General features: G+C 39.9%; 1 protein-coding gene across 5 annotated transcripts in view; it reads left to right on the forward strand.

Annotated features, from left to right (window-relative positions):
• The first annotated feature begins 7774 nt into the window (after positions 1 to 7774).
• The window catches only part of HSD17B3 (hydroxysteroid 17-beta dehydrogenase 3), a 46893-nt gene continuing 32736 nt past the window's right edge, over positions 7775 to 21931 (forward strand). For 4 of the 5 annotated variants that reach the window (XM_027616336.1, XM_027616337.1, XM_027616333.1 and 1 more), the window contains exons 1-2: positions 7775 to 7961; positions 10976 to 11022. In XM_027616336.1, the coding sequence (XP_027472137.1) occupies positions 7808 to 7961; positions 10976 to 11022 (201 nt within the window). In that variant the 5' untranslated portion in view covers positions 7775 to 7807. Of the gene's footprint in view, positions 7962 to 9607; positions 9717 to 10975; positions 11023 to 21931 lie in introns of all 5 variants that reach the window. The other variant, XM_027616338.2, reaches the window with a different exon arrangement.

Here is a 21931-nt window from a genome sequence, read left to right on the forward strand (position 1 = left end):
TTCAAACTTTTTTCATTCTCATTTTTGCATTTCCTCATTTCATGGGCTTCCAGTTGAGATCTACACCTGCTCCCCGAGACTTTGCAATTTGCACCTTACCTGTCTGGGTATATATCATCTCTTCATCAAAAAGTTCTTAAACACAATAAACTTCATGGCACCCAACCCAGTGAAAGCTCATTTTTCCCTTTTTCATTCAATGGTAAATATTTATTGACTACCTACTATTTCCAGACACTGTTCTCACAAAACAAACGAAGTCTCTATCCAATGGAGCTGACGTTCTAGTGGCAGGAGACCAACAAGAAGCAAATAGATAAACCAGTAAATAATATACTCAGAAGAAAAATGAATCAGAGGCGTGGAAAAGAGTGATGGGGAGGGGTGGCTTGGCTTTTTACCAAACCTTAGCAAAGATAGTTACTTGTTGTCTTCATATTTATCAAACATCTAAGACTTTTACTCTTTTGGCAGCAGATGTAGATGCATTGAGATAGCTGATCAACAACACCCACTTCTGCCAACCCCCCTTCAATGGGAAGAGCAATAATGCTCATCTCATGAGGATTAGACAAGATATATAATCCTCGTAAAGTACGTAATGCAGCATCTGATACACAGAGTGTACTAAATATAGGGTGGCCTGAAAAAAAGGGAAGGAATGGGGAGCTGCTATCAGCAAAGGCCATCTCATTTGCTCTAATTTTAGCTTACTGTCCATATTATTTGTGCTTTCTTTAGGCAGCTCATAGCTTTATGAGCAATTGACCCTTGAACTGAGAAGCTGCTCCCGATAAAGATCTTAACTGAAAGTGATATGATCAACAAATGGCACAGTTTAGAGAGGAATGTAGGCTGAACTTGACAGTAGCTGGTGTGTCTCACTTTCCTCCCTGGGGCTCCTCTTCACCCACAGGATCTCACTAGTCATCTGACATACAGGCAAATCTGGAACTGAGGGAAGTAAGAGCCCATGGTGCAACCTTGGTCAGTGGGCACAGGGCCAGTGCATAAACACACTTTACTGCTGTACTTAAGGGAGAAGAGGTAGCAGGGCATTCTACAGTTTCTCAGAGCTTTCCTCAGGATGGAGCCTCAGCAGTGACCAGCCCAAGGACACATCCGGGTCTTTCCCTCTTTCCCTGTTCAATCTTCTGGTCCCAACCTAAGTCCTGCTCACTGGAATCACTTTCCAATATAATTATCTTCACAAGGCCTTCATATCAAGAAAATCTCAGGCTAAGACAGTCCTGCTATTTATGTGCTGGTCTTTCCTTTCAGATTCTATCTTTCAGTATTTATATATATAAATTACATATTTATTCATATATATATGAAATTATCCATAGCCTCTTCTCCTCTTCATAGCTCCTTCACATTAGGAAATTTCTTCCTCCCTCCCTCCCTCCCTCCCTCCCTTTCTTTCTTTCTTTCTTTCTTTCTTTCTTTCTTTCTTTCTTTCTTTCTTTCTTTCTTTCTTTCTTTCTTTCTTTCTTTCTTTCTTTCTTTCTTTCTTTCCTTTCTTTCTTTCCTTCCTTCCTTCCTCCCTTCCTTCCTTCCTTCCTTCCTTCCTTCCTTCTTTCCTTCCTTCCTTCCTCTTCTTCTTCGTTCTCTCTCTCTCTCTTTCTTTCTTTCTTTCAAGTATAGTTGACATACAGTGTTACATTAGTTTCAGGTGTACAACACAGTGATTCAACAACTCTATACTGTATGCTATGCTCACAAGTGTAGCTCCCATCTGTCACCATACAACACTATTACAGTACCATTGACTATATTCCCTATGTTGTGACTTATTCATTCCATAACTGGAAGGCTGTATCTCCTACTCTCCTTCACCCATTTTGCCCATCTCCCCATTCTTTCCCCCAGCAAACATCAGTTTGTTGTCTGTATTTATGGGTCTGTTTCTGCTTTTTGTTTATTTATTTGTTTTGTTTTTTTAAATTCCACATATAAGTGAAATAATATAGTATTTGTCTTTCTTTGATGACTTATTTCACTTAACATAATGACCTCTAGGTCCATCATTCTAGTGTGTGTGTGTGTATGTGTGTGTGTGTGTGTATCTCACATCCTCCTTATCCATTCATCTATTGATGGACACAGGTTGCTTCCATATTTTGGCTATTGTAAATAATGCTGCAATAAATATAGGGGTGCATGTATCTTTTTGAATTAGTGTTTTTGTGGGTTTTTTGGGGGGTAAATACCCAGTAGTGAAATTACTGGATCATATGGTAACTCAATATTTAATTTTTTGAGGGTCTTTCATACTGTCTTCCATAGAAGCTTCACCAATTTATATTCCCAACAGAGCATGAGGGTTCCTTTTTCTCTGCATCCTCACCAACACTTGTTAGTTCTTGTCTTTTTGATTTTAGACATTCTGACATTTGTGAGCTCATATCTCATTGTGGCTTTGATTTGCATTTCCCTGATGATCAGTGAGGTTGAGCATCTTTTCATTGTCTGTTGGCCATCTGTATGTCTTCCTTGAAAAAATGTTTATTCGGATCCTCTGCCCATTTTTAAATTGGATTATTTGGGGTTTTTTGGTATTGAGTTGTGTAAGTTCTTTATATATTTTGGATATTAACCTCTTTTGGATGTATCATTTGCAAATATCTTCTCTCATTCAGTAGGCTGCCTTTTTGTTTTGTTGATGGTTTCTTTTACTGTGCAAAGCCTTTTTATTTTGGTGTAATCCAAATAGTTTATTTTTGCTTTTGTTTCCCTGCGAGAGGAGACATATACAGAAAAATGTTGCTAAGGCCACCATCCAAGAGATTACTACCTATGTTTTCTTCTAGTATTTTTATGGTTTCAGGTCTCACATTTAGGTCTTTAATTCGTTTGGAGTGTATTTTTTGTATGTGGTGTAAGAAAGTGGTCCAGTTTCATTCTTTTGCATGTAGCTGTTCAGTTTTACCGACACCATTTGTTGAAGAGATTGCCTTTTCCCCACTGTATATTCTTGCCTCCTTTGTCATAGACTAATTGACCATATAAGTGTGGGTTTAGTTCTGGGCATTCTATTCTCTTCCATTGATCCATGTGTCTATTTTTGTGCCAGTACCATATTATTTTAATTACTACAGCTTTGTAGTATAGTTTGAAATCTGGAATTGTGATACTTTCAGCTTTGTTCTTCTCTCTCAAGATTGCTTTGGCTATTCAGGGTCTTTTGTGGTTCCATACAAATTTTAGTCTTATTTGTTCTAGTTCTGTGAAAATTGCTGTTCGTATTTTGATAGGGATTACATTGAATCTATAGATTGCTTTGGATAGTATGGATATTTTAACTCAATATAGGAAGTTTCAATCATCAGATTATCCCAGAGTTTCTCTACCAAGGACCTCTTAGACTGCTCTTTCAGTATATATTTGGCTCTAGATTGGCCATGCTGATTATAACTGTTTCTGTATATGTAAGCAAAATCCAGAGATCACATCACTTGTTACAGAATTTCTCTTTGATTCACAAAGTTTACATTGCCACCTCTATAGCTGGTGGACACAAGATCTTAAATTTTTTTGCATTGGAGAACTATTATTTGGAGAGTTACAATGAACTGTCATTTTGAAGGTTGTATTTTTAGGGTGCAGATTGTCCTTTAATTCTGGAAGCAACATTTTGATGAACCTTGTGGTAATGTTAATGCATCTACCACTCCCTGATTCCCATTTTATTCATGTATATATATGTATATATGCAAATGCTTCAGACTGAGATGTTAAGTATTCTGTTTTGGAATAAAAATTGAATATAAGTAGCAAATTATCGAACTGCAACATTAATTTCCCCCCCTAAATGTAGATTTAAACTGTTTTATAACTAAATGTTTTTATTTGCCTTTGGGAAAGAACAGAGAGACGACAGCCTAGAGAAGCAACGAGATGGCAAGGCATGACCAGCAGAGAGGAGTATTGTTCCAGAGCCAGAGAATATAAAATTGCCTGGCTAGATGGGGAGAACTTGGGGAACAGTTTTTTTAGGGGTTCCCAAGAATTACTTGAGGGGGGAAACCTAATGAAATACTGGACTCCTTAAAGGCAGTAGAATAGAGTCTTAGACTACTGTTATTTGGGCATTAATAACTTCTGAAGACTGGAGAAGATGGGGACATTTTTTAAAATTTAAATTCAATTAAGCCAACATATTTCACCCAGCATAATCCCCTCCAGTTCCACCTGTGTCAGTGTAAATTTGAAAGATTCATCCTTTCTGATGGCTGAGTAGTATTCCATTGTATATATGGACCACACCTTCTTTATCCATTCCGCCGTCGATGGGCATCTTGGCTCCTTCCACAGTTTGACTATTGTGGACATTGCTGCTGTGAACATTGGGGTGCAGGTGCCCCTTCGGATCACTACATTGTAGAAGGTGGGAACATTTTAATCACACATAATTCCTGATACTCTTGCACATCTCTCTCCTCAACCCCTTTCTTACTTTCTTTTAAAAAGATTTAATTTATTTAAACTAAACAAAAACAAAAACATTTTACCCATTTCTTCTAACCCCCAACCCCCACTTCTGGGGGGTTATAAATATATATATTTATATTCCACATATAAGAGAGATTTTACAGTATTTGTCTTCCTTTGTCTAACTTATTTCATTTAGCATAATGCCCTTGAGATCCATCCATTCTTATTGTATTTATTACTAAGTACTTGTGACTGCTTTTGCATTACAATGGCCAGGGTCTTTGCAACAGAGACCATAGGGCCCACTAAGCCTAAAATCTTCACTTTCTGGCCCCTTAAGGAAAAAGTTTTCTGTCCTTGCTCTAGATCTAACAGTTTAGAAGAAATATAAGAGACAGAGGAACATGTTTGGGTAACACCATGGAGATATAATCAGCAAAATTCAAAATGTGGGAAACTCTATAAGATAAACAACTTAATTTCTTTAACAAATAAATGCTAGTAAAAGAATTTTTTTTAAAAGAGTGAGAGAGGGAAACTTTAAGAGACACATCAACTTAATGCAATGTGTAGGCCTTTAAGAAAAATCCTGATTCAAAAAGTCAACTTAAAAATATGTATGAACAGGGCATCTGGGTGGCTCAGTCAATTAAGGGTCCAGCTCTTGATTTCAGCTCAGGTCATGATCTCAGGATTGTGAGATCGAGCCCCATGTCAGGCTCCATGCTCATGCCTGCTTAAGATTCTTTCTCTCCTCTCCCTCTGCCCCTCCCCTGCTCACACACTCTCTCTCTTAAAAAAAAAAAAAAGTTTAAATATATGTATGAACAATCAGAGATGTTTAGTATTGGCTGAGTTTTGATAGTATTAGAGAATTACTGTTAATGGTTCAGTTGTAATAACAGCACTGTTTTTATGCTATTCTTTTAAAGAGTCCTCGCTGTTATGGGGTGGGGAGGGTAAGAAAAGTGGGTATGTGCAAAGTAACAATGGCCAGCGAAAGGACGGCTAATTTCCGGTACACAAATCACATTAAATAAAGGCATTTATTTAGTAGGCTATAGTTACTTATATAATATTATAGTTACCTATAACATATGGGTAAATGGGAGTTTATTAACTTAGTCTCCTACTTTTGTATGTTTTTGATATTTTTCTTAATATAAACTTTTACAAATACAAACATCTTAGGAGAAATTATAAAAATGTATTGATCAACATTAAGAAACACATTAAGAAGACCAAAAAGAAGAGGTAGATCATGTTTAGAGCTGAAAGACTCAATATTGCAAAACTGTCAGTTCTCCCCAAATTGAGTCCCAGCAGGGCTTGCCTCAGGATTGTCAGCGTCCCAGTGGGGGTTTCCTGTCCCAGGTAGCAATTCCCTGCTAATTAGTCTTATACTCTTAACTGGAAGAGCTCTGTCTCGGGCAACCCAGAGAACTTCTTCACCATCCAGGCGCCTGCAATCCCACACTCTCCAGTGAGGTTTGAAACCCAGCTGTGGGTCCACATTTGCTTGTCCCTTAGATACTCTCCTTCAGCCCTAGGGTCTTCTGAGTTCTTTTTTATGGACTTTTAGTAGCTAATTCCCTATAAATAGTTAATATTTTTTTTGTATTTAACAGTTAATAATTTTTATATTTAACAATAATCCAAATTGCTGTGTGGTTTGTTGTCTTCTGAGTGGACCTGACTGAAACCCTAGTAGAACTGAAGTTGTATAACATGTAGGACCTAACAATTGTGTGTGTGTGTGTGTGTGTGTGTGTGTGTGTGAGAGAGAGAGAGAGAGACAGACAGACAGACAGACAGAGGCAGAGAGAGAGAGAGAGGAACTTGCAAATGTATGATAAAGTAGAAATACAAGAATATTCACAGCAGTGTTGTTCGGCATAATCTAAAACTAAAAATAAATCCAATCATCTGTCAATAGGAGACAGACTAGCTGCAGTATGTGAAAGAGAGGAGTCAAGGATATCTCCAAGATTTCTAAACTGAACAACTGGAAGATGAGAGCTGCCATTCCCTGGGATAGGAAAGTCTGCAAGAGGAGCAGGTTTTGACATTTGGAGATAATATCAGAAACCAGTTTTATACATATTAAGTTTGAGATGCATATTAGGCATTCAAATGGAGGTGTCAAGTAGGTAGTTTGATATGCAAGTCTGGATGACACCGCCTGGGTTACAGTTGAAATGATATGTTTGCAGGTCCTCAGCATATGGAGTCCTTACAATCAAGGGATGGGGTAACGTCACCAAATGAGTGAGCGTGGATAGGAAAGAGAAGAGGGCAAAGGACTGAGCTTTGGGATAGTCTTCTTGGATGACTGCCATTATCTCCTCACTCCACCTGCTTTGGTGGTCATGCCCACTCTCCATTCCCACCCCAAAAAGGTCCTCTTCTCTTACCATCCAGAGTGATCTTCTAAAAGCATGATTCAGGTTATATGACTCTACTGTCTGAGCTTCTTCAGTGGCTTCCTGTTGCTTGTAGACTAAAGTCCAATCTCCTCACCAAGAGGATCTGGCTCCTCCCCTTGCCTCTACCTTCCTTGACTTTTTCTTTCCCTGTTCTCTACAGACAGTTCCTTCTGCTATGTAGTGCTATTTATTCCTCAAATACATGGATCTTTCTCAGGGCGTTTGTGCTAGCTGTTCCTTCAGCCTGGATGGGGAACCTCATCTTGGCAGGGCTTCTTTGCTCCTTCTCTTAATTCAAATTTCAGCTAGAAATGCTGCTTCTTCATAGAATTCCTTTCCTGAGCACACTCTTTAAAGTAATTGTCCACTAGCCACTTGAACAGGTCACTCAATAGCACTTTTTCATGGCACTGATATCTGACATTATCTTATTTATTGGCATATTGTCTGTCTCCCATACTAGAATCTCAGCTCCCCCACGGCAGTGACATGGCCCTGTTTACTATTATGTATTCCCAAAGCCTTGAACAGCAATGCTACCTGGTAGACAGTCAATAAATATTTGTTGAATAAATAAATGCATGACTTACAGGATTTTGCATCCTTCTTAGCCTCCTTTTTAGCTTCCAAATTTAAGGAGAGAAGCCTGCACAGCCATTTTTTCTTTGTCCAGGCTTCATCTTTCTTCATGTCCTTTTACTTCTTCACCAGCTCCCCCATGGTCACAAAAGCCCAACGGTGTTGTAAAAATATTAGAAAGAATACTTTATTCTGAAGCCTGTGAATGAGAGGATTGTGTAAAGAAGTTACTCTAATCTAAACGTCTCTACACAGTGGAATGCAGCTGGTGACTCCAAAGGGTGACTGACCCGCCTCCAGAGCAGCCACGCCCTCGGAGGTCTGTGGAGGGGCCAGGCCAGGTCTGAAACTGGTGGAGTACAGTCATGGAGGTGGCTCTGGAACAGTTCTTCATTTTCGTAGGGCTCCTGGTGTGCCTGGTGTACCTGGTGAAGTGTGTGAGATTCTCCAGTTATATTTTCCGGCACTTCTGGAAAGTTTTGCCAAAGTCTTTCTTGAAGTCAATGGGACAATGGGCAGGTAAAGACAGCTTTCCATCTCTTGTTTCTTGTTATGTCTTATTATCATGTATATCTCAAAGTATAAATTGCATTTTTTCCTTTTGAGAGCAAAGATGTAATTCTTTTGGGAGACTTTTATTTGGGTGTCTAGAAAGCATGAGTGAAACTGGAATTGTCTAAAAGAGAAGATGTGGGGCATGAGAAGAATTAACTGGAAGAATGCCACCCAATTCTTGCCTCTGTGCTTGTCCCCTCATCCTTATTAGTTAGGTTTTCTCCTTTTTGGAGTTTCTGGTGACACAAATAATAAGTACTGCAGAAATTTCTGCATCCTTTTCTCCAGATTTTTGAAGGCACAGGGTACGGCTATTTTGTGGAAGGGTGTGTTTCAACATTCAGAAATACAAATAATTGTACTTCACTTAATTTAAAAAAATTTCTCTGAGCCCTTTCATGAAGTGAGGGTATTACAAAATCAAGGTAACAAAGGTCCCTATAGGAAGACATGTTTGAGATGGTTAGATATGGAATCTCGGTCTGGTTTGTGTCCCAAGTGGATTAATCACTGCCTACCAATGAATGGGATTTATCTTCTGGAACTACCACGCAGAATTTCAGCCTGATGACCGGGTTTAAGGTGAAAAACATGAGGCTATGGTTTCAGCATCTCTTTGAATGAAGTGCTAAGGTTACATGAAGAAATCCAAGGAATCCAGTGACTTAAAAAAACAACCCAAAGAATTTAAACAGCTTTAAAGGTACCATGCCAGGCTAAATAGGAGAGATTATAAACAACCTTATAGGGCTTCCAGGTAAAATATAGGATAGAGTTAAATTTGAATTTTAGATAAATAAGGAATAATTTTTTAGTATATGACATCCCAAATATTATGCAGGACATACTTATACTAAAAAATTATTTGCTGCTTACTTGAAACTCAAATTTAGCTGGGCATGCTGTATCTTTACTTGCTAAAGCTGGTAACTGTACAACCTTAGTAGCAGATATAAAACAATTGCCGTATGGAAGTTGTTTGGAATGAATGAAAAATGGGTTTTTAACTGTTGCACGTTACATTTGAAGTGTGTGTGTGTGTGTCTGTGAACACTCCTTCACTCTTGGGGAAGTATCTTCAGAAAACTTGCTAAATAGCTTGAACTTGAGTGCTCTGGATCCAAATATCCTGCTCCACACAGATCCAAATGCCCACACACTTGGCAGGGGGTGGGGTGGTTCTTAAAACTCTGTACAAGGGCTGCTCATCAGTGTAAGGCAAAGCCCTTCTGCAAACACACACTCCAAAAGAAGTTCACATGGGGCCAAAGACAAGAGTATTTGTTGACTCACATTAAAAAAACATAATCTTAACCTATTATTTGACTCAATATTGAATAGAATTATCACTAGCAAGATTAAAATGTCTTTGAGCATAGGCAGATCTCTGGGAGAGCATGTATTTCTGGTGGAGAGCCAGAAGAAAATCCAATTACTAAAGATGAAATTGCTTAACTCCTCAGAACTCTGTGGTTGATTAGGAAATTATGTCACTGGTGTATCTTTATAGAATTGTATCCCCAAAATCAGATAGCCGGGTTTCAAACCTGTTGTTGTCATCATTTTTAGCAATGTGACCTTGACTGAGTTACTAACTTTCTCTCCCTCAGCTTCCTCCTCTATAAACTAAGGAAAACAATGGTCTCTGCATTATAAACTTGCTTTGAATATTAAACGAGATGCTGCATCTAAAACACCTGAAACAGTACATGGCAGAAAGTAAGCACTCAATAAAAACCAGCCATTTATTGATGTTATTATCTTAGCTCTAGTCCAGATCCTATACTGGGTGATTTGGAAGGTTCCCATAAGGGAGGGGAAGGTGAGGCAGAAGATAACCCTGAGCATAGCACCTGCACCAAGAGGAACAGATAATATGCATGGATTCACCTAGAAGGCTCCAAGTGAACAAACAAAACTATCAGCTGTTATGCAAATGAGAGTGCTCTGGGGCACCTGGGTGGCTCAGTAGGTTAAGTGTCTGACTCTTGATTTCAGCTCAGGTCATGATCTCAGGGTCATGAGATCGAGCAGCAAGTTGGATTTCATGCTCAGCGTGGAGGCTGCTAGTCCCTCTCCTGCTCCTCCCCACCAACCGGCCACTCACGCTCTTTCTCGCTCTCAAATAAATAAATAAATAAATAAAATCTTAAAAAGAAAAAAAGAAAATGAGAACACTCTGCCAGTGTGTTTCTGGAAGCTTGTACAGCTTGGCTTTTACTCTCCAATAAGCTAAATATATGTTTTATTCACACTTGGAAAGTATACCCTCCAATTGTTGTTCAAAGGTAAATTGCAGATACATAAATACTGAACTGTAGTACAATTTCAAATTGTGACATTCACTCGAATGAAGTTTACCCTAGAACTCAGTCATAAAATATGTGTGTTAATGTTGGATATAACAGGACTTGGTCAATCTGATCATTACAGGTTAATCAATAGATACCCTGACTGCAGATTCTTCAGGTCCCTTCATTTCATTATATCACTTTTTGGCATTTCTGTGTTTTCCTCTTTGTTAAGTTCCTTATCTCCCATGGACTTTGAGTGCTGCTGTCCTGTGGGGGTGGCATGGGAAGAGGGAAACACTCGACTTTTAGGAAGAATCTTGAAATGTCCTTACTGTAAGAGTTGAGTGTGTGGGTAGAGAGATAATAGGGTACACCATTTGGGGTCTGAATGAAATGTTCCCTGGCTGAGGTTCTTTGTTTCCTTTTGGAGACTATCTTCCACAGCCTTACCAACCCCACCAAAAAATTAAAAAAAAAAAACCCCAAAGAGCTTCATTTGGAACATGTAATGAGGGGAGTCAGAGCTGGAAGCTCCAGAGTTGAGTGGAATAGGGCTGTAGAGCAGAAGGGCACTGCTTTGAAATATTATGTCCTAGGCAGTAAGCCTGCAAAAAAATGTAGCTGGTGTGAAAGAGCACTTTAAAGATTAAATCTGTCCTTTAAAACCATCTCTGCTTTTTGCAGTGATCACTGGAGCAGGAGATGGGATTGGAAAAGCTTATTCATTTGAGGTAAGTTTCGTTCTTTGAGAATTTCTCCCCCCTTGTATTGGATACACTGTGATCACATGACAGGCACCCCCAACACTAGGCTTCTGGTTATGAAAGCCACAGACATGAATTTATGAAGGCAAATATTCTCTATAAAAAGAAAACTTAAAAATCATAATCTCACTCTCTGGATATCTTTCAAAAAAACACAGTGATATTCAGAGGTGCCAGGTTCATCCCATAGGAGTTGTTTTAGGAATTTATGGGGACATTGTTATTTTCTAGTGTAATTGTACCATAAAAGTTCATGTGTTTAAATACAATTAAAACTATAAACTACTTTCCTTTTATTTATCCTTACATTATAGGTAGGGTATAAATTGATTTTTAAAAAAATTATTTGTGTAGGCAGGACATATTACCTATGACCATCATTTCAAGAAGATTAATGGGCATTATAAAATATTATGTAAAGGGGCGCCTGGGTGGCTCAGTCGTTAAGCGTCTGCCTTCAGCTCAGGTCACGATCCCAGGGTCCTGGGATCGAGCCCCTCATCCTGCTCCCTGCTCGGTGGGAAGCCTGCTTCTCCCTCTCCCACTCCCCCTGCTTGTGTTCCTTCTCTCACTGTGTCTCTCTCTGTCAAATAAGTAAATAAAATCTTTAAAAAAATATTACCTAAAGAGAGGATATGATAGGGCTGAGAGTCACTGGAATTCGATTAGTGTCTCTGAGTATTTTCTTCCAGGCCTTGTGTTTATCTGCAGATGGATAGATATATGGGTAGTTATAGTTTTTAAAAATGCACTTATAGTATATGTAGTTTTGTATGTTGCCATTACTGTTATGATGATTATTCTTACAAATTCTGCATTTTAATTCATGAAATATTGTGTCCTGGAATTCCTATTATTTCTTCATCCTGCCCTATTACACTGACCTCTAGAATCACGTGGAAGACAACAGAAGAAACAAATTCTTGAAATTACAAAAGGATGAAAAAAATCAGTAATGCTTAAAAATATAATGAAAAGCACTTCAGTTACAAAAACTGCATTCAACGACAGGCGGGACCCATGCATCCTCCTGTCCCCAAAGGCCCGAGTCATGATAGACACCAAAACATCTTGTGTGAAGTGGACAGTGCAAGGTATATCAGCGGCACTGTTTCAGGTCTGTCCCCTAACTTCCAAGGATACTTTCTTTGGTACGGACATTCTGCTTCAACTCTTTTTTGGGCTAAAGAGTTCTTTGCTGTTACCCTAATTTGTATATAGCAACTTTCTGATGACTGGTAGTGCCCAACACTCAGGAGATAAGGGGTCATATTTGAGTGTGGAGGTTAGGGAGACCATTCAGCAACCACTTTCCAAAGCCTTGTGTCTTCCTCACCCAAAAATCAGAAGGAAAGCTTTTTCCAGCTATTTGCATTAGAACTATATCACCTTTTATATAACTATTTTCCACCTTAGACCAGGTTTCTGGAGAGGGCCTAACCCCTTATCCAAAAGATCCATGGCCTTACCTCTTTCTTAGTTCTCTGGATTGCCTTGAAATCCTTCTTCATGATTTTCCAGATTCTTTCTTCAAAGTCATGCTGACCTGACCTACTAATGGTCCCCTTGATGGTTTAAGACTTGGGACACTTTCTTTCTACTTAGAGGAGACCATGTGAAAACTTAGCCATTCATTTCTTTACTGTTTCCAAAAGCAATGGCCTGGGGGTCAGGAACTGTGGGTTCCTGTCCTCGCTCTAGCACTAACTGTCTGGAGATTTTGGACAAGTTGCCCATCCTCTCTGGGCTTTTGTGTCTTTACCAGGGCAAAAGGTACCTCCCAACTTCTAAGTTGTTTCTGTTCTAATTCTTGCTTTGCTCTTTCTTGTAGAATCTTTTTCTTCATTTCCTGTTGTTCTTTTCTAAGTCTGTGTTAAACAGTTTTCTGGGTTCCTTACTTCTCCTTCATTCAGGCTCTTTGCCTTCCAGAGAGCCTGTTCTGGTCTGCTTGCCAACTGCTTCTCCAAGGAAAGCAGTTCAGAGTGAGATGCTGCAGATTGACCGACCTAAGCGTTAAGAGCCCAAGGTTGGGAATCAATCAGACATCTGTGCATTCAAACCCTGCTTCATATGCTTACTGCAGAATTCCCACATCAATAAACTGGAGGCCCTGGTAATCCCCCTGCAGCTTTTGTAAAGGTTTAATGGGATGAGGTGGGCAAAATGCTTTGCCTAGAGTAAGCTCTCCAAGGTTAGCTTATTATTACTGGATGTTTAAACTGTTCTTTCTTTCCTAGATACTGTGTTTTTTGAGAGGGACAATGTATTGTACTTACCCATATTTGTACTCTTTCCTTTATTCTTTCTTTCCCCCTGATATTCCAAGTTCCATTCTTTTGTCATATCCTTTCTGTTTAGAGAACTACCTCTAGCTATTTTTTAGAGTAGGTCTCTTTGTTTTCCTTCATCAGAGAATGTCTCAATTTCCCCTTCATTCCTGAAGGATAATTTTGCTGGGTATAGGATTTAGCACTGACAGTCCTTTGCTTTCAGCACTTGCGAAATGTTGTTGTGGTTTTCTTCTTGCCTCTCTGGTTTCTGATCAGTCTGATGTAATTTGAATTGTTGTCTTCCCTGATAAGGTGTTTCTTTTTTTTTTTTTTTTTTAAAGATTTATTTATTTATTTGAGAGAGAGAGAATGAGAGCGATAGAGAGCACGAGAGGGAAGAGGGTCAGAGGGAGAGGCCGACTCCCTGCCGAGCAGGGAGCCTGATGTGGGACTCGATCCCGGGACTCCAGGATCATGACCTGAGCCAAAGGCAGTCGCTTAACCAACTGAGCCACCCAGGCGCCCCCTGATAAGGTGTTTCTCTCTCAAATGCTTTCAGGACTTTTCCCCTTGACTTTAGTTTTCTTAGTTATGATGTTTCTTGGAGTGGATTTCTTTAGGTTTATCGTGTTTGAGGTTTGCTCAGCCTCTTGAATTCTTTCATTATTCTTTCAATACTTTTTCTGCCCAGCCTTCTTCTCTTTTTCTGGGACTCCAATCACATGGATGTTAGATCTTTCTTATAGTCTAATGGGTTTCTGAAATGCTGTTCATTTTCTTCATTGTATTTATTTCTGTTGTTTAGAGTGGGTAATTTCTATTTTTTTTATCTTTTAATCCACTGATTCTTTCCTTGGTCCCCTCCATTCTGCTACTGAGCCCATCCATTGAGTTTTTAATTCATTTATTTTATTTTCAGCCCTAAAGTTTCCATTTGATTCTTCTTTATATCTTCTATTTCTTTACTGAAACTTTCTCTTTTTGCATTTGTTTTAAAAATGTTTGTAATTGCTTGTCAAAGCATTCTTAGGATGGCTGCTTTAGAATCCCAGTCCAAGGGGCGCCTGGGTGGCTCAGTCGGTTAAGTGTCTGCCTTCGGCTCAGGTATTGATCCCAGAGTTCTGGGATCGAGTCCCGCACTGGGGTCCTTGCTCAGCGGGGAGCCTGCTTCTCCCTCTGCCAAATAAATAAATAAAATCTTAAAAAAATAATAAAAAATAAAATCCTAGTCCAAGAAGCCTAACATCTGTGTCATCTTAATGTGGCCATCTATTGAATGTTTTTATCTCACTCAAATTGAGATCTTCCTTGTTCTTGGTATGATGAGTGACTTTTGAATTGTAGTCATTTTTAGTTTTCCGTTATGAGACTCTGGATCTTATTTAAATCTCTTTTGGTTCTGTACCAACACTGCTTCAGCGGAGGGAGGAGGGGGTGCCAGGTAAGGTAGAAGCCCAGGCTTTCTACTTGGCCTCCGTTACAGGGGTGGGGGGGGGATGCTGCCTCCTTTTTACTGCTGGGTGAGGGTGGGAGTGCTGGCTCCATACTGGGCCACTCAGGGTGGGAGAGGCAAGAGTGCCTCCTTACTGCTCCTCAGGAGGCTGCCAGTGGTATTTGGAGGAGGTGGCCTCACCACTACTCGGGTGGTAGTGAAAGTCCTGACTCTCCACTAGGCTTCCTCTTTTACCATTGCAGGGGTAGGGTGAAGGGAGGGAAGGGAAAGGTTGCCTTGGCACTGCTAGATGGAAGTAGAAGTTCAGGTGTGCTGACATGGGAGGGGGTGGCTGGGATGAATGTTCTACCTCCCCACTCAGCCTTCCCTGATGCCAACCTGGCCGGGGGGGGGGGGGTCTCACCAGGGTGGAAGTCTCAGCTCCTGACTCAGCCTTTGGGGATGGGGTTGGGGTGGGACCATAGGGTGTTTGGTTTTTTGTTTGTTTGTTTGTTTTGAGCTGTTTACCTGGAGTAAAGCAGTTCTTTTCTAAAGTTTGCTGCCTTGGGCACCTGGGTGGCTCAGTTGGTTAAGCGACTGCCTTCGGCTCAGGTCATGATCCTGGAGTCCCGGGATCGAGTCCCACATCGGGCTCCCTGCTCGGCAGGGAGTCGGCTTCTCCCTCTGACCCTCTTCCCTCTCGTGCTTTCTCTCATTCTCTCTCTCTCAAATAAATAAAAAAAATCTTTAAAAAAAAAATAAAGTTTGCTGCCTTGCTAGTCTGTCTCTTTTCTGGTCCTTTGGTTAGAGAGAGCAGGCTTTTGTTGGGACTTCTTAGGTTTGTACCTGGGGTGTTTCTGAATTGCCAGCTTTTCCACCAATAAGTCTGGGATATATGAGACAAAAAGAAAACCCAGGAACTCACCACTGTGCTGTTTCTTGGGTCTTGAGGCCCCTTGCTCATCTTCTCCCTATCTTTTAGAGTCATTTGATCTTTATGTATTATGTCCAGGTTGCACAATTAAGTTGCATATCATGGTAGGAATAGGGCAAAGTACTTCTCCATCTTTCTGGGATCCTATTCTATATTGCATTTTAGCTTAATCTGTACTTATATTTAGTGTGGCAAGAGAGGCTTTGCCTCCTGCTAAGGGAATTTCAAGTAGTACTGGAAGAAGGTGGAAAACAATTGTGGTGAGGGACGGGCTGGGGGAGGAAGCACGAGACGGTCCACTATTCCCTCCCTCTGAGGCCACTGCTTTACCCTGTCTTCACACCAGTTTTGCTCCTGTAGCACCTGAATTTCTTTTATTCACTGCCATACAGATGAGGCCTTGTTTTCCCTGGCGTTCCTACCACCTGTTACAGATTAGCAGCAACAAGCACCTTCCCTGAGGCAGGCCCTAACATAAAGAAGGGAACAGGGCACATTCATCTCTGCCTCAGACCTTCTGTAGGACGGTGCCACAGTGCATCCTGGGAAAGGGAGGGCTTCTGCAGCTCAACTCCCTGAAAGAAAAGAGGCAAAACCTGTGTACGGAGCCTGTCAGCTGGGACATTCTAGAAATAAAATTGAGCCCTGCTTAAGTGGACAAAGGGAACAATGCTAGCCCAGACAAGTATTTTCCATGCCCCCCTCCTGGCCCAGACTGCTTCACATAGAACCTTTAAAATGTCTGCGGCTCTTGAGAGGAATGGCACAACTGAGGAGAGGCTGGAAGCCCACCAGGAAGCAAGCATCCTTCGTGCTGAGAATGCAAATTGTTTTCCATTTAATGGACAATCTTCTCTTCAGGAGGCTGATGAAGTGAATTGTGAGACAAAGGTGCTTAATTCTTTGGCCGCCATTTTCATGGATTCCAAGGCTCAAAATGGGGGTTTGGAGGTGTGTGTGGGGAGTGTTTTCCATAGGAAGAGAGAGAGAAAACTCTGTGATATCACTGGCAGGGTCAGTCTTTTTTTTTTTTTTAAAACATTTTATTTATTTATTTGACAGAGAGAGACACAGCGAGAGAGGGAACACAAGCAGGGGGAGCAGGAGAGGGAGAAGCAGGCTCCCTGCTGAGCCAGGAGCCCGATGTGGGGCTCGATCCCAGGACACTGAGATCATGACCTGAGCCGAAGGCAGACGCTTAACGACTGAGCCACTGAGGTGCCCCAGGGTCAGTCTTGAAATGGGACAGTACTGGCTTTTTATTTTTTAATCTTTTTATCTTCCATTTATTTTTAAAAATTTAAATGGACTTAATTTTTTTAGAACAGTTTAAGGGTGACCACAAAATTGAGTGGAAGGTACAGAGAGTTCGCATAACCCCTCTATCCCCAAACATGTGTAGCCACACACTACTGACATCCCCCACTAGAGTGACATTTGTTACGATGGATAAACCTACACTCACACTTCATTACCACCCAGAGCCCATAGTTTACCTCAGGGTTCACTCTTCTTGGCTTGATTTTTCTGTGGTGGTTGTTTTTTTAGAGGAAAGCACAAGACATGCACAGCTGAAGATGTTTTTATTTTAGAGAACCTTCTTCCGCTTTCCCCTCCTTTGCTCAGTCTGGCCAGAATTTAGCTTTATCTAGAGTCATTCAAAATTGACATCATAGTCTTTGAGAGATTTTCTGTGGTTTTTAGGACCTTTTAAATAATAGCTGTGTTCCAGCCAAACTATCAGTAAATACACTTTTTTGTATATCATGTTTAAATGTCCTAGGATATTGACTATTGAAAGGGAACAACAGATGTAGAGGATCACCCTTAATTATCTTTTTTGTATATCTGGATATTGATTAACTTTTTTTTATAAAGTGAAACCTCACTGTAGAGATTCTAGGCCAGAGGTGGGGCTTGTGATGATCTTTTATGGCTGAAGATCACCAGTTAGAGTGAATGTAAATTTATTTTAAAATACTTCAGCTGAAATGATAATGATAGCATGTGGGTCAGTTTTCTATTTTACACAGCTTCTTGAGATTTAACTCACATACCATAAAATCTACCTGTTTTAAGTATACAATTCAAGGATTTTTAGTAACTTAACCAAGTGTTCATCCTCATCACCATCCAGTTGTAGAACATTTCCATCACCCTAATAAGATTCCTCATGCTTGGTTATAATTAATTCCCTATTCCTGTCCCAGCCCTGGGCTGCCATTGATCTTTTTGAACATTTTGTACAAATGCTACCCCACAATATGTAGTCCTTTTTGATTGGCTTCTTTCACTTAGCATAATGTTTGAGGTTCATCAGTGTTGCAGTGTGTGTCGGTAGTGTTTCCTTTTTTATTGCAGAATAATATTTCTTTGTATGGATATACCCAATTTATTTACTGACCGGTTGATGAATGCTTAGGTTGTTCCCATTTCTTGGCTATATCGATCTTTCTCAACTTATAATGGGGTTACATCCCTATAAACCCCTCATAAGTTGAAAATATCACAAGTAGTAAATGCACTTAACATCCCTAAATTACTGAACATCATAGCTGAGCTTAGCCTACCTTAAATGTGCTCAGAACACTTACATTAGCTTATAGTTGGGCAAAATCACCTAATGCAAAGCCTATTTTATAATAAAGTATTGACTATGTCATGTAGTTTATGGAACGCTGTACTGAAAGTGAAAAACAGAACAGTTGTGTGGGTACAGAATGGTTGTCAGTGTTATGGGTCCTTCACCCTCATGATCGCTGGCTGATGGGAGCTGTGGTGGCTGCTGCCTAGCATCATGAGAGAGGATAATACCTCATATCACTAGCCCTGGAAAAGATCAAAATTCAGAGTATGGTTTCTACTGAATGTGTATCACTTTTGCACCATTGTGAGGTCGGTAAATCCGAAATCAAACCATCATAAGTCAGGGACCATCTGTATAATAATGCTGAGGTGAGCATTCGTATGCAAGTTTTGGTGTGCATATACATTTCCCTTTTTCTTGGGTAGATCACCTAGGAGTGGAATTGCTGGGTCGTATGGTAAATTTATGTTTAAGTTAGGTGAGTCTTAGTCCACATTTCTTTCTTTCTTTTTTTTTTTAATTTTATTACATTATGTTAGTCGCCATACAATACATATTTAGTTTTTGATGTGGTGATCCATGATCCATTGTTTTTGTATACCACCCAGTGCTCCATGCAGTACGTGCCCTCCTTAATACCCATCACCTGGCTAACCCATCCCCCCTCCCCTCTAAAACCCTGTTTGTTTCTCAGAGTCCAGAGTCTCTCATGGTTCGTCTCTCCCTCCGATTCCCTCCCTTCATTTTTCCCTTCCTTCTCCTAATGTCCTCCATGCTGTTCCTTATGTTCCACAAATAAGTGAAACCATATGATAATTGACTTTCTCTGCTTGACTTATTTCACTTAGCGTAATCTCCTCCAGTCCCATCCATGTTGATGCGAAAGTTGGGTATTCATCCTTTCTGATGGCTGAGTAATATTCCATTGTATATATGGACCACATCTTCTTTATCCATTCATCTGTTGAAGGGCATCTCAGCTTTTTCCACAGTTTGGCTATTGTGGACATTGCTGCTATGAACATTGGGGTGCATATGGCCCTTCTTTTCACTATATCTGTGTCTTTGGGGTAAATACCCAGCAGTGCAATTGCTGGGTCATAGGGTAGCTCTATTTTTAATTTTTTGAGGCACCTCCACACTGTTTTCCAAAGTGGCTGTACCCACTTGCATTCCCACCAACAGTGTAAGAAGGTTCCCCTTTCTCCACAACCTCACCAACATTTGTTGTTTCTTTCCCTTTCCATTTTTGCCATTCTAACTGGTGTAAGGTGTTATCTCAATGTGGTTTTGATTTGAATTTCCCTGATGGCTAATGATGATGAACATTTTTTCATGTGTCTGTTAGCCATTTGTATGTCTTTTTCAGAGAAATGTCTGTTCATATCTTCTGCCCACTTTTTGACTTGATTATTTGTTTTTTGGGTGTTGAGTTTGAGAAGTTCTTTATAGATCTTGGATACCAGCCCTTAATCTGTAGTGTCACTTGCAAATATCTTCTCCCATTCTGTGGGTTGCCTCTTTGTTTTGTTGACTGTTTCCTTTGCTATGCAGAAGCTTTTTATCTTGATGAAGTCCCAAAAGTTCATTTTTGCTTTTGTTTCACTAGCCTTTGGAGATGTATCTTGAAAGAAGTTGTTGTGGACGATGTCAAAGAGGTTACTGCCTATGTTCTCCTCTAGGATTTTGATGGATTCCTGTCTCACATTGAGGTCTTTCATCCACTTTGAGTTTATCTTTGTGAATGGTGTTAGAGAATGGTCGAGTTTCATTCTTCTGCATGTGGCTGTCCAATTTTCCCAGCACCATTTATTGAAGAGACTGTCTTTTTTCCATTGCATGTTTTTTTCTGCTTTGTCAAAGATTATTTGACCATAGAGTTGAGGGTCCATATCTGGGTTCTCTATTCTGTTCCGTTGGTCAATATGTCTGTTTTTGTGCCAGTACCATGCTGTCTTGGTGATCACAGCTTTGTAATATAGCTTGAAATCGGGCAACGTGATGCCCCCAGCTTTGTTTTTCTTTTTCAACATTTCCTTGGCGATTCGGGGTCTTTTCTGATTCCATACAAATTTTAGGATTGTTTGTTCCAGCACTTTGAAAAATGTCATTGGAATTTTGATTGGGATGGCATTGAAGGTATAGATTGCTCTGGGTAGCATAGACATTTTAACAATGTTTATTCTTCTGATCCATGAGCATGGAATTTTTTTCCATCTTTTTGTGTCTTCTTCAATTTCTTTCATGAGTGTTCTGTAGTCCCTAGAGTATAGATCCTTTACCTCTTTGGTTAGGTTTATTCCGAGGTATCTTATGGTTTTTGGTGCTATTGTAAATGGAATCGTTTCTCTAATTTCTCTTTCTACAGTTGCGTTGTTAGTGTATAAGGAAGCAAATGATTTCTGTGCATTGATTTTGTATCCTGCCACATAACTGAATTGCTGTATGAGTTCTAGTAATTTGGGGGTGGAGTCCTTTGGGTTTTCCACATAAAGTACCATGTCGTCTGTGAAAAGAGAGAGTTTGACTTCTTTGCCAATTTGAATACCTTTTATTTCTTTTTGTTGTCTGATTGCTGTTGCTAGGACTTCTAGTACTATGTTGAACAATAGTGGCGAGAGTGGGCATCCTTGACGTGTTCCCAATCTTAAGGGAAAGGCTTTCAGCTTTTCCCCATTGAGGATGATATTTGCTGTGAGTTTTTCATAGATGGATTTTATGAACTTGAGGAATGTTCCCTCTATTCCTATACTCTGAAGAGTTTTAATCAGGAAAGGATGTTGTATGTCAAATGCTTTTTCTGCATCAATTGAGAGGACCATATGGTTCTTCTCTCCTCTTATTAATGTGTTCTTATCACATTGATTGATTTGCGAATGTTGAACCACCCTTGCATCCTGGGGATAAATTCCACTTGGTTGTGGCGGATGATCCTTTTAATGTACTGTTGGATCCTATTAGCTAGGATTTTGTTGAGGATTTTGGAATCTATCTTCATCAGGGATATCGGTCTGAAATTCTCCTTTTTGATGGGGTCTTTGCCTGGTTTGGGGATTCAGGTAATGCTGGCCTCATAGAATGAGTTTGGAAGTTTTCCTTCTGTTTCTATTTTTTGAAACAGCTTCAGTAGAATAGGTATTATTTCTTCTTTGAATGTTTGGTAGAATTCCCCAGGGAATCCATCAGGCCCTGGACTCTTGTTTTTTGGGAGGTTTTTGATCACTGCTTCAATCTCATTACTGGTTATTGGTCTATTCAGGTTGTCAATTTCTTCCTCTTTCAGTCTTGGCAGCTTATAGGTTTCCAGGAAGGTCTCCATTTTATCCAGATTGCTCAGTTTATTGGCATATAGTTGTTGATAATAATTTCTAATAATTATTTCTATTTCCTTGGTGTTAGTCGTGATCTCTCCCCTTTCATTAATAATTTTATTAATTTGGGTCCTTTCTCTTTTCTTTTGGATAAGTCTGGCCAGTGGTTTATCGATCTTATTAATTCTTTCAAAGAACCACCTTCTAGTTTCGTTGATCTGATCTACTGTGTCTCTGGTTTCTAATTCATTGATCTCTGCTCTAATCTTAATTATTTCTCTTCTAATGCGTGGCTTAGGCATCGTTTGTTGCTTTTTCTCTAGTTCTTTAAGGTGTAGAGTT

Source organism: Zalophus californianus, chromosome 13, assembly GCF_009762305.2.
Source record: "Zalophus californianus isolate mZalCal1 chromosome 13, mZalCal1.pri.v2, whole genome shotgun sequence".
NCBI classification, from domain to species: domain Eukaryota; kingdom Metazoa; phylum Chordata; class Mammalia; order Carnivora; family Otariidae; genus Zalophus; species Zalophus californianus.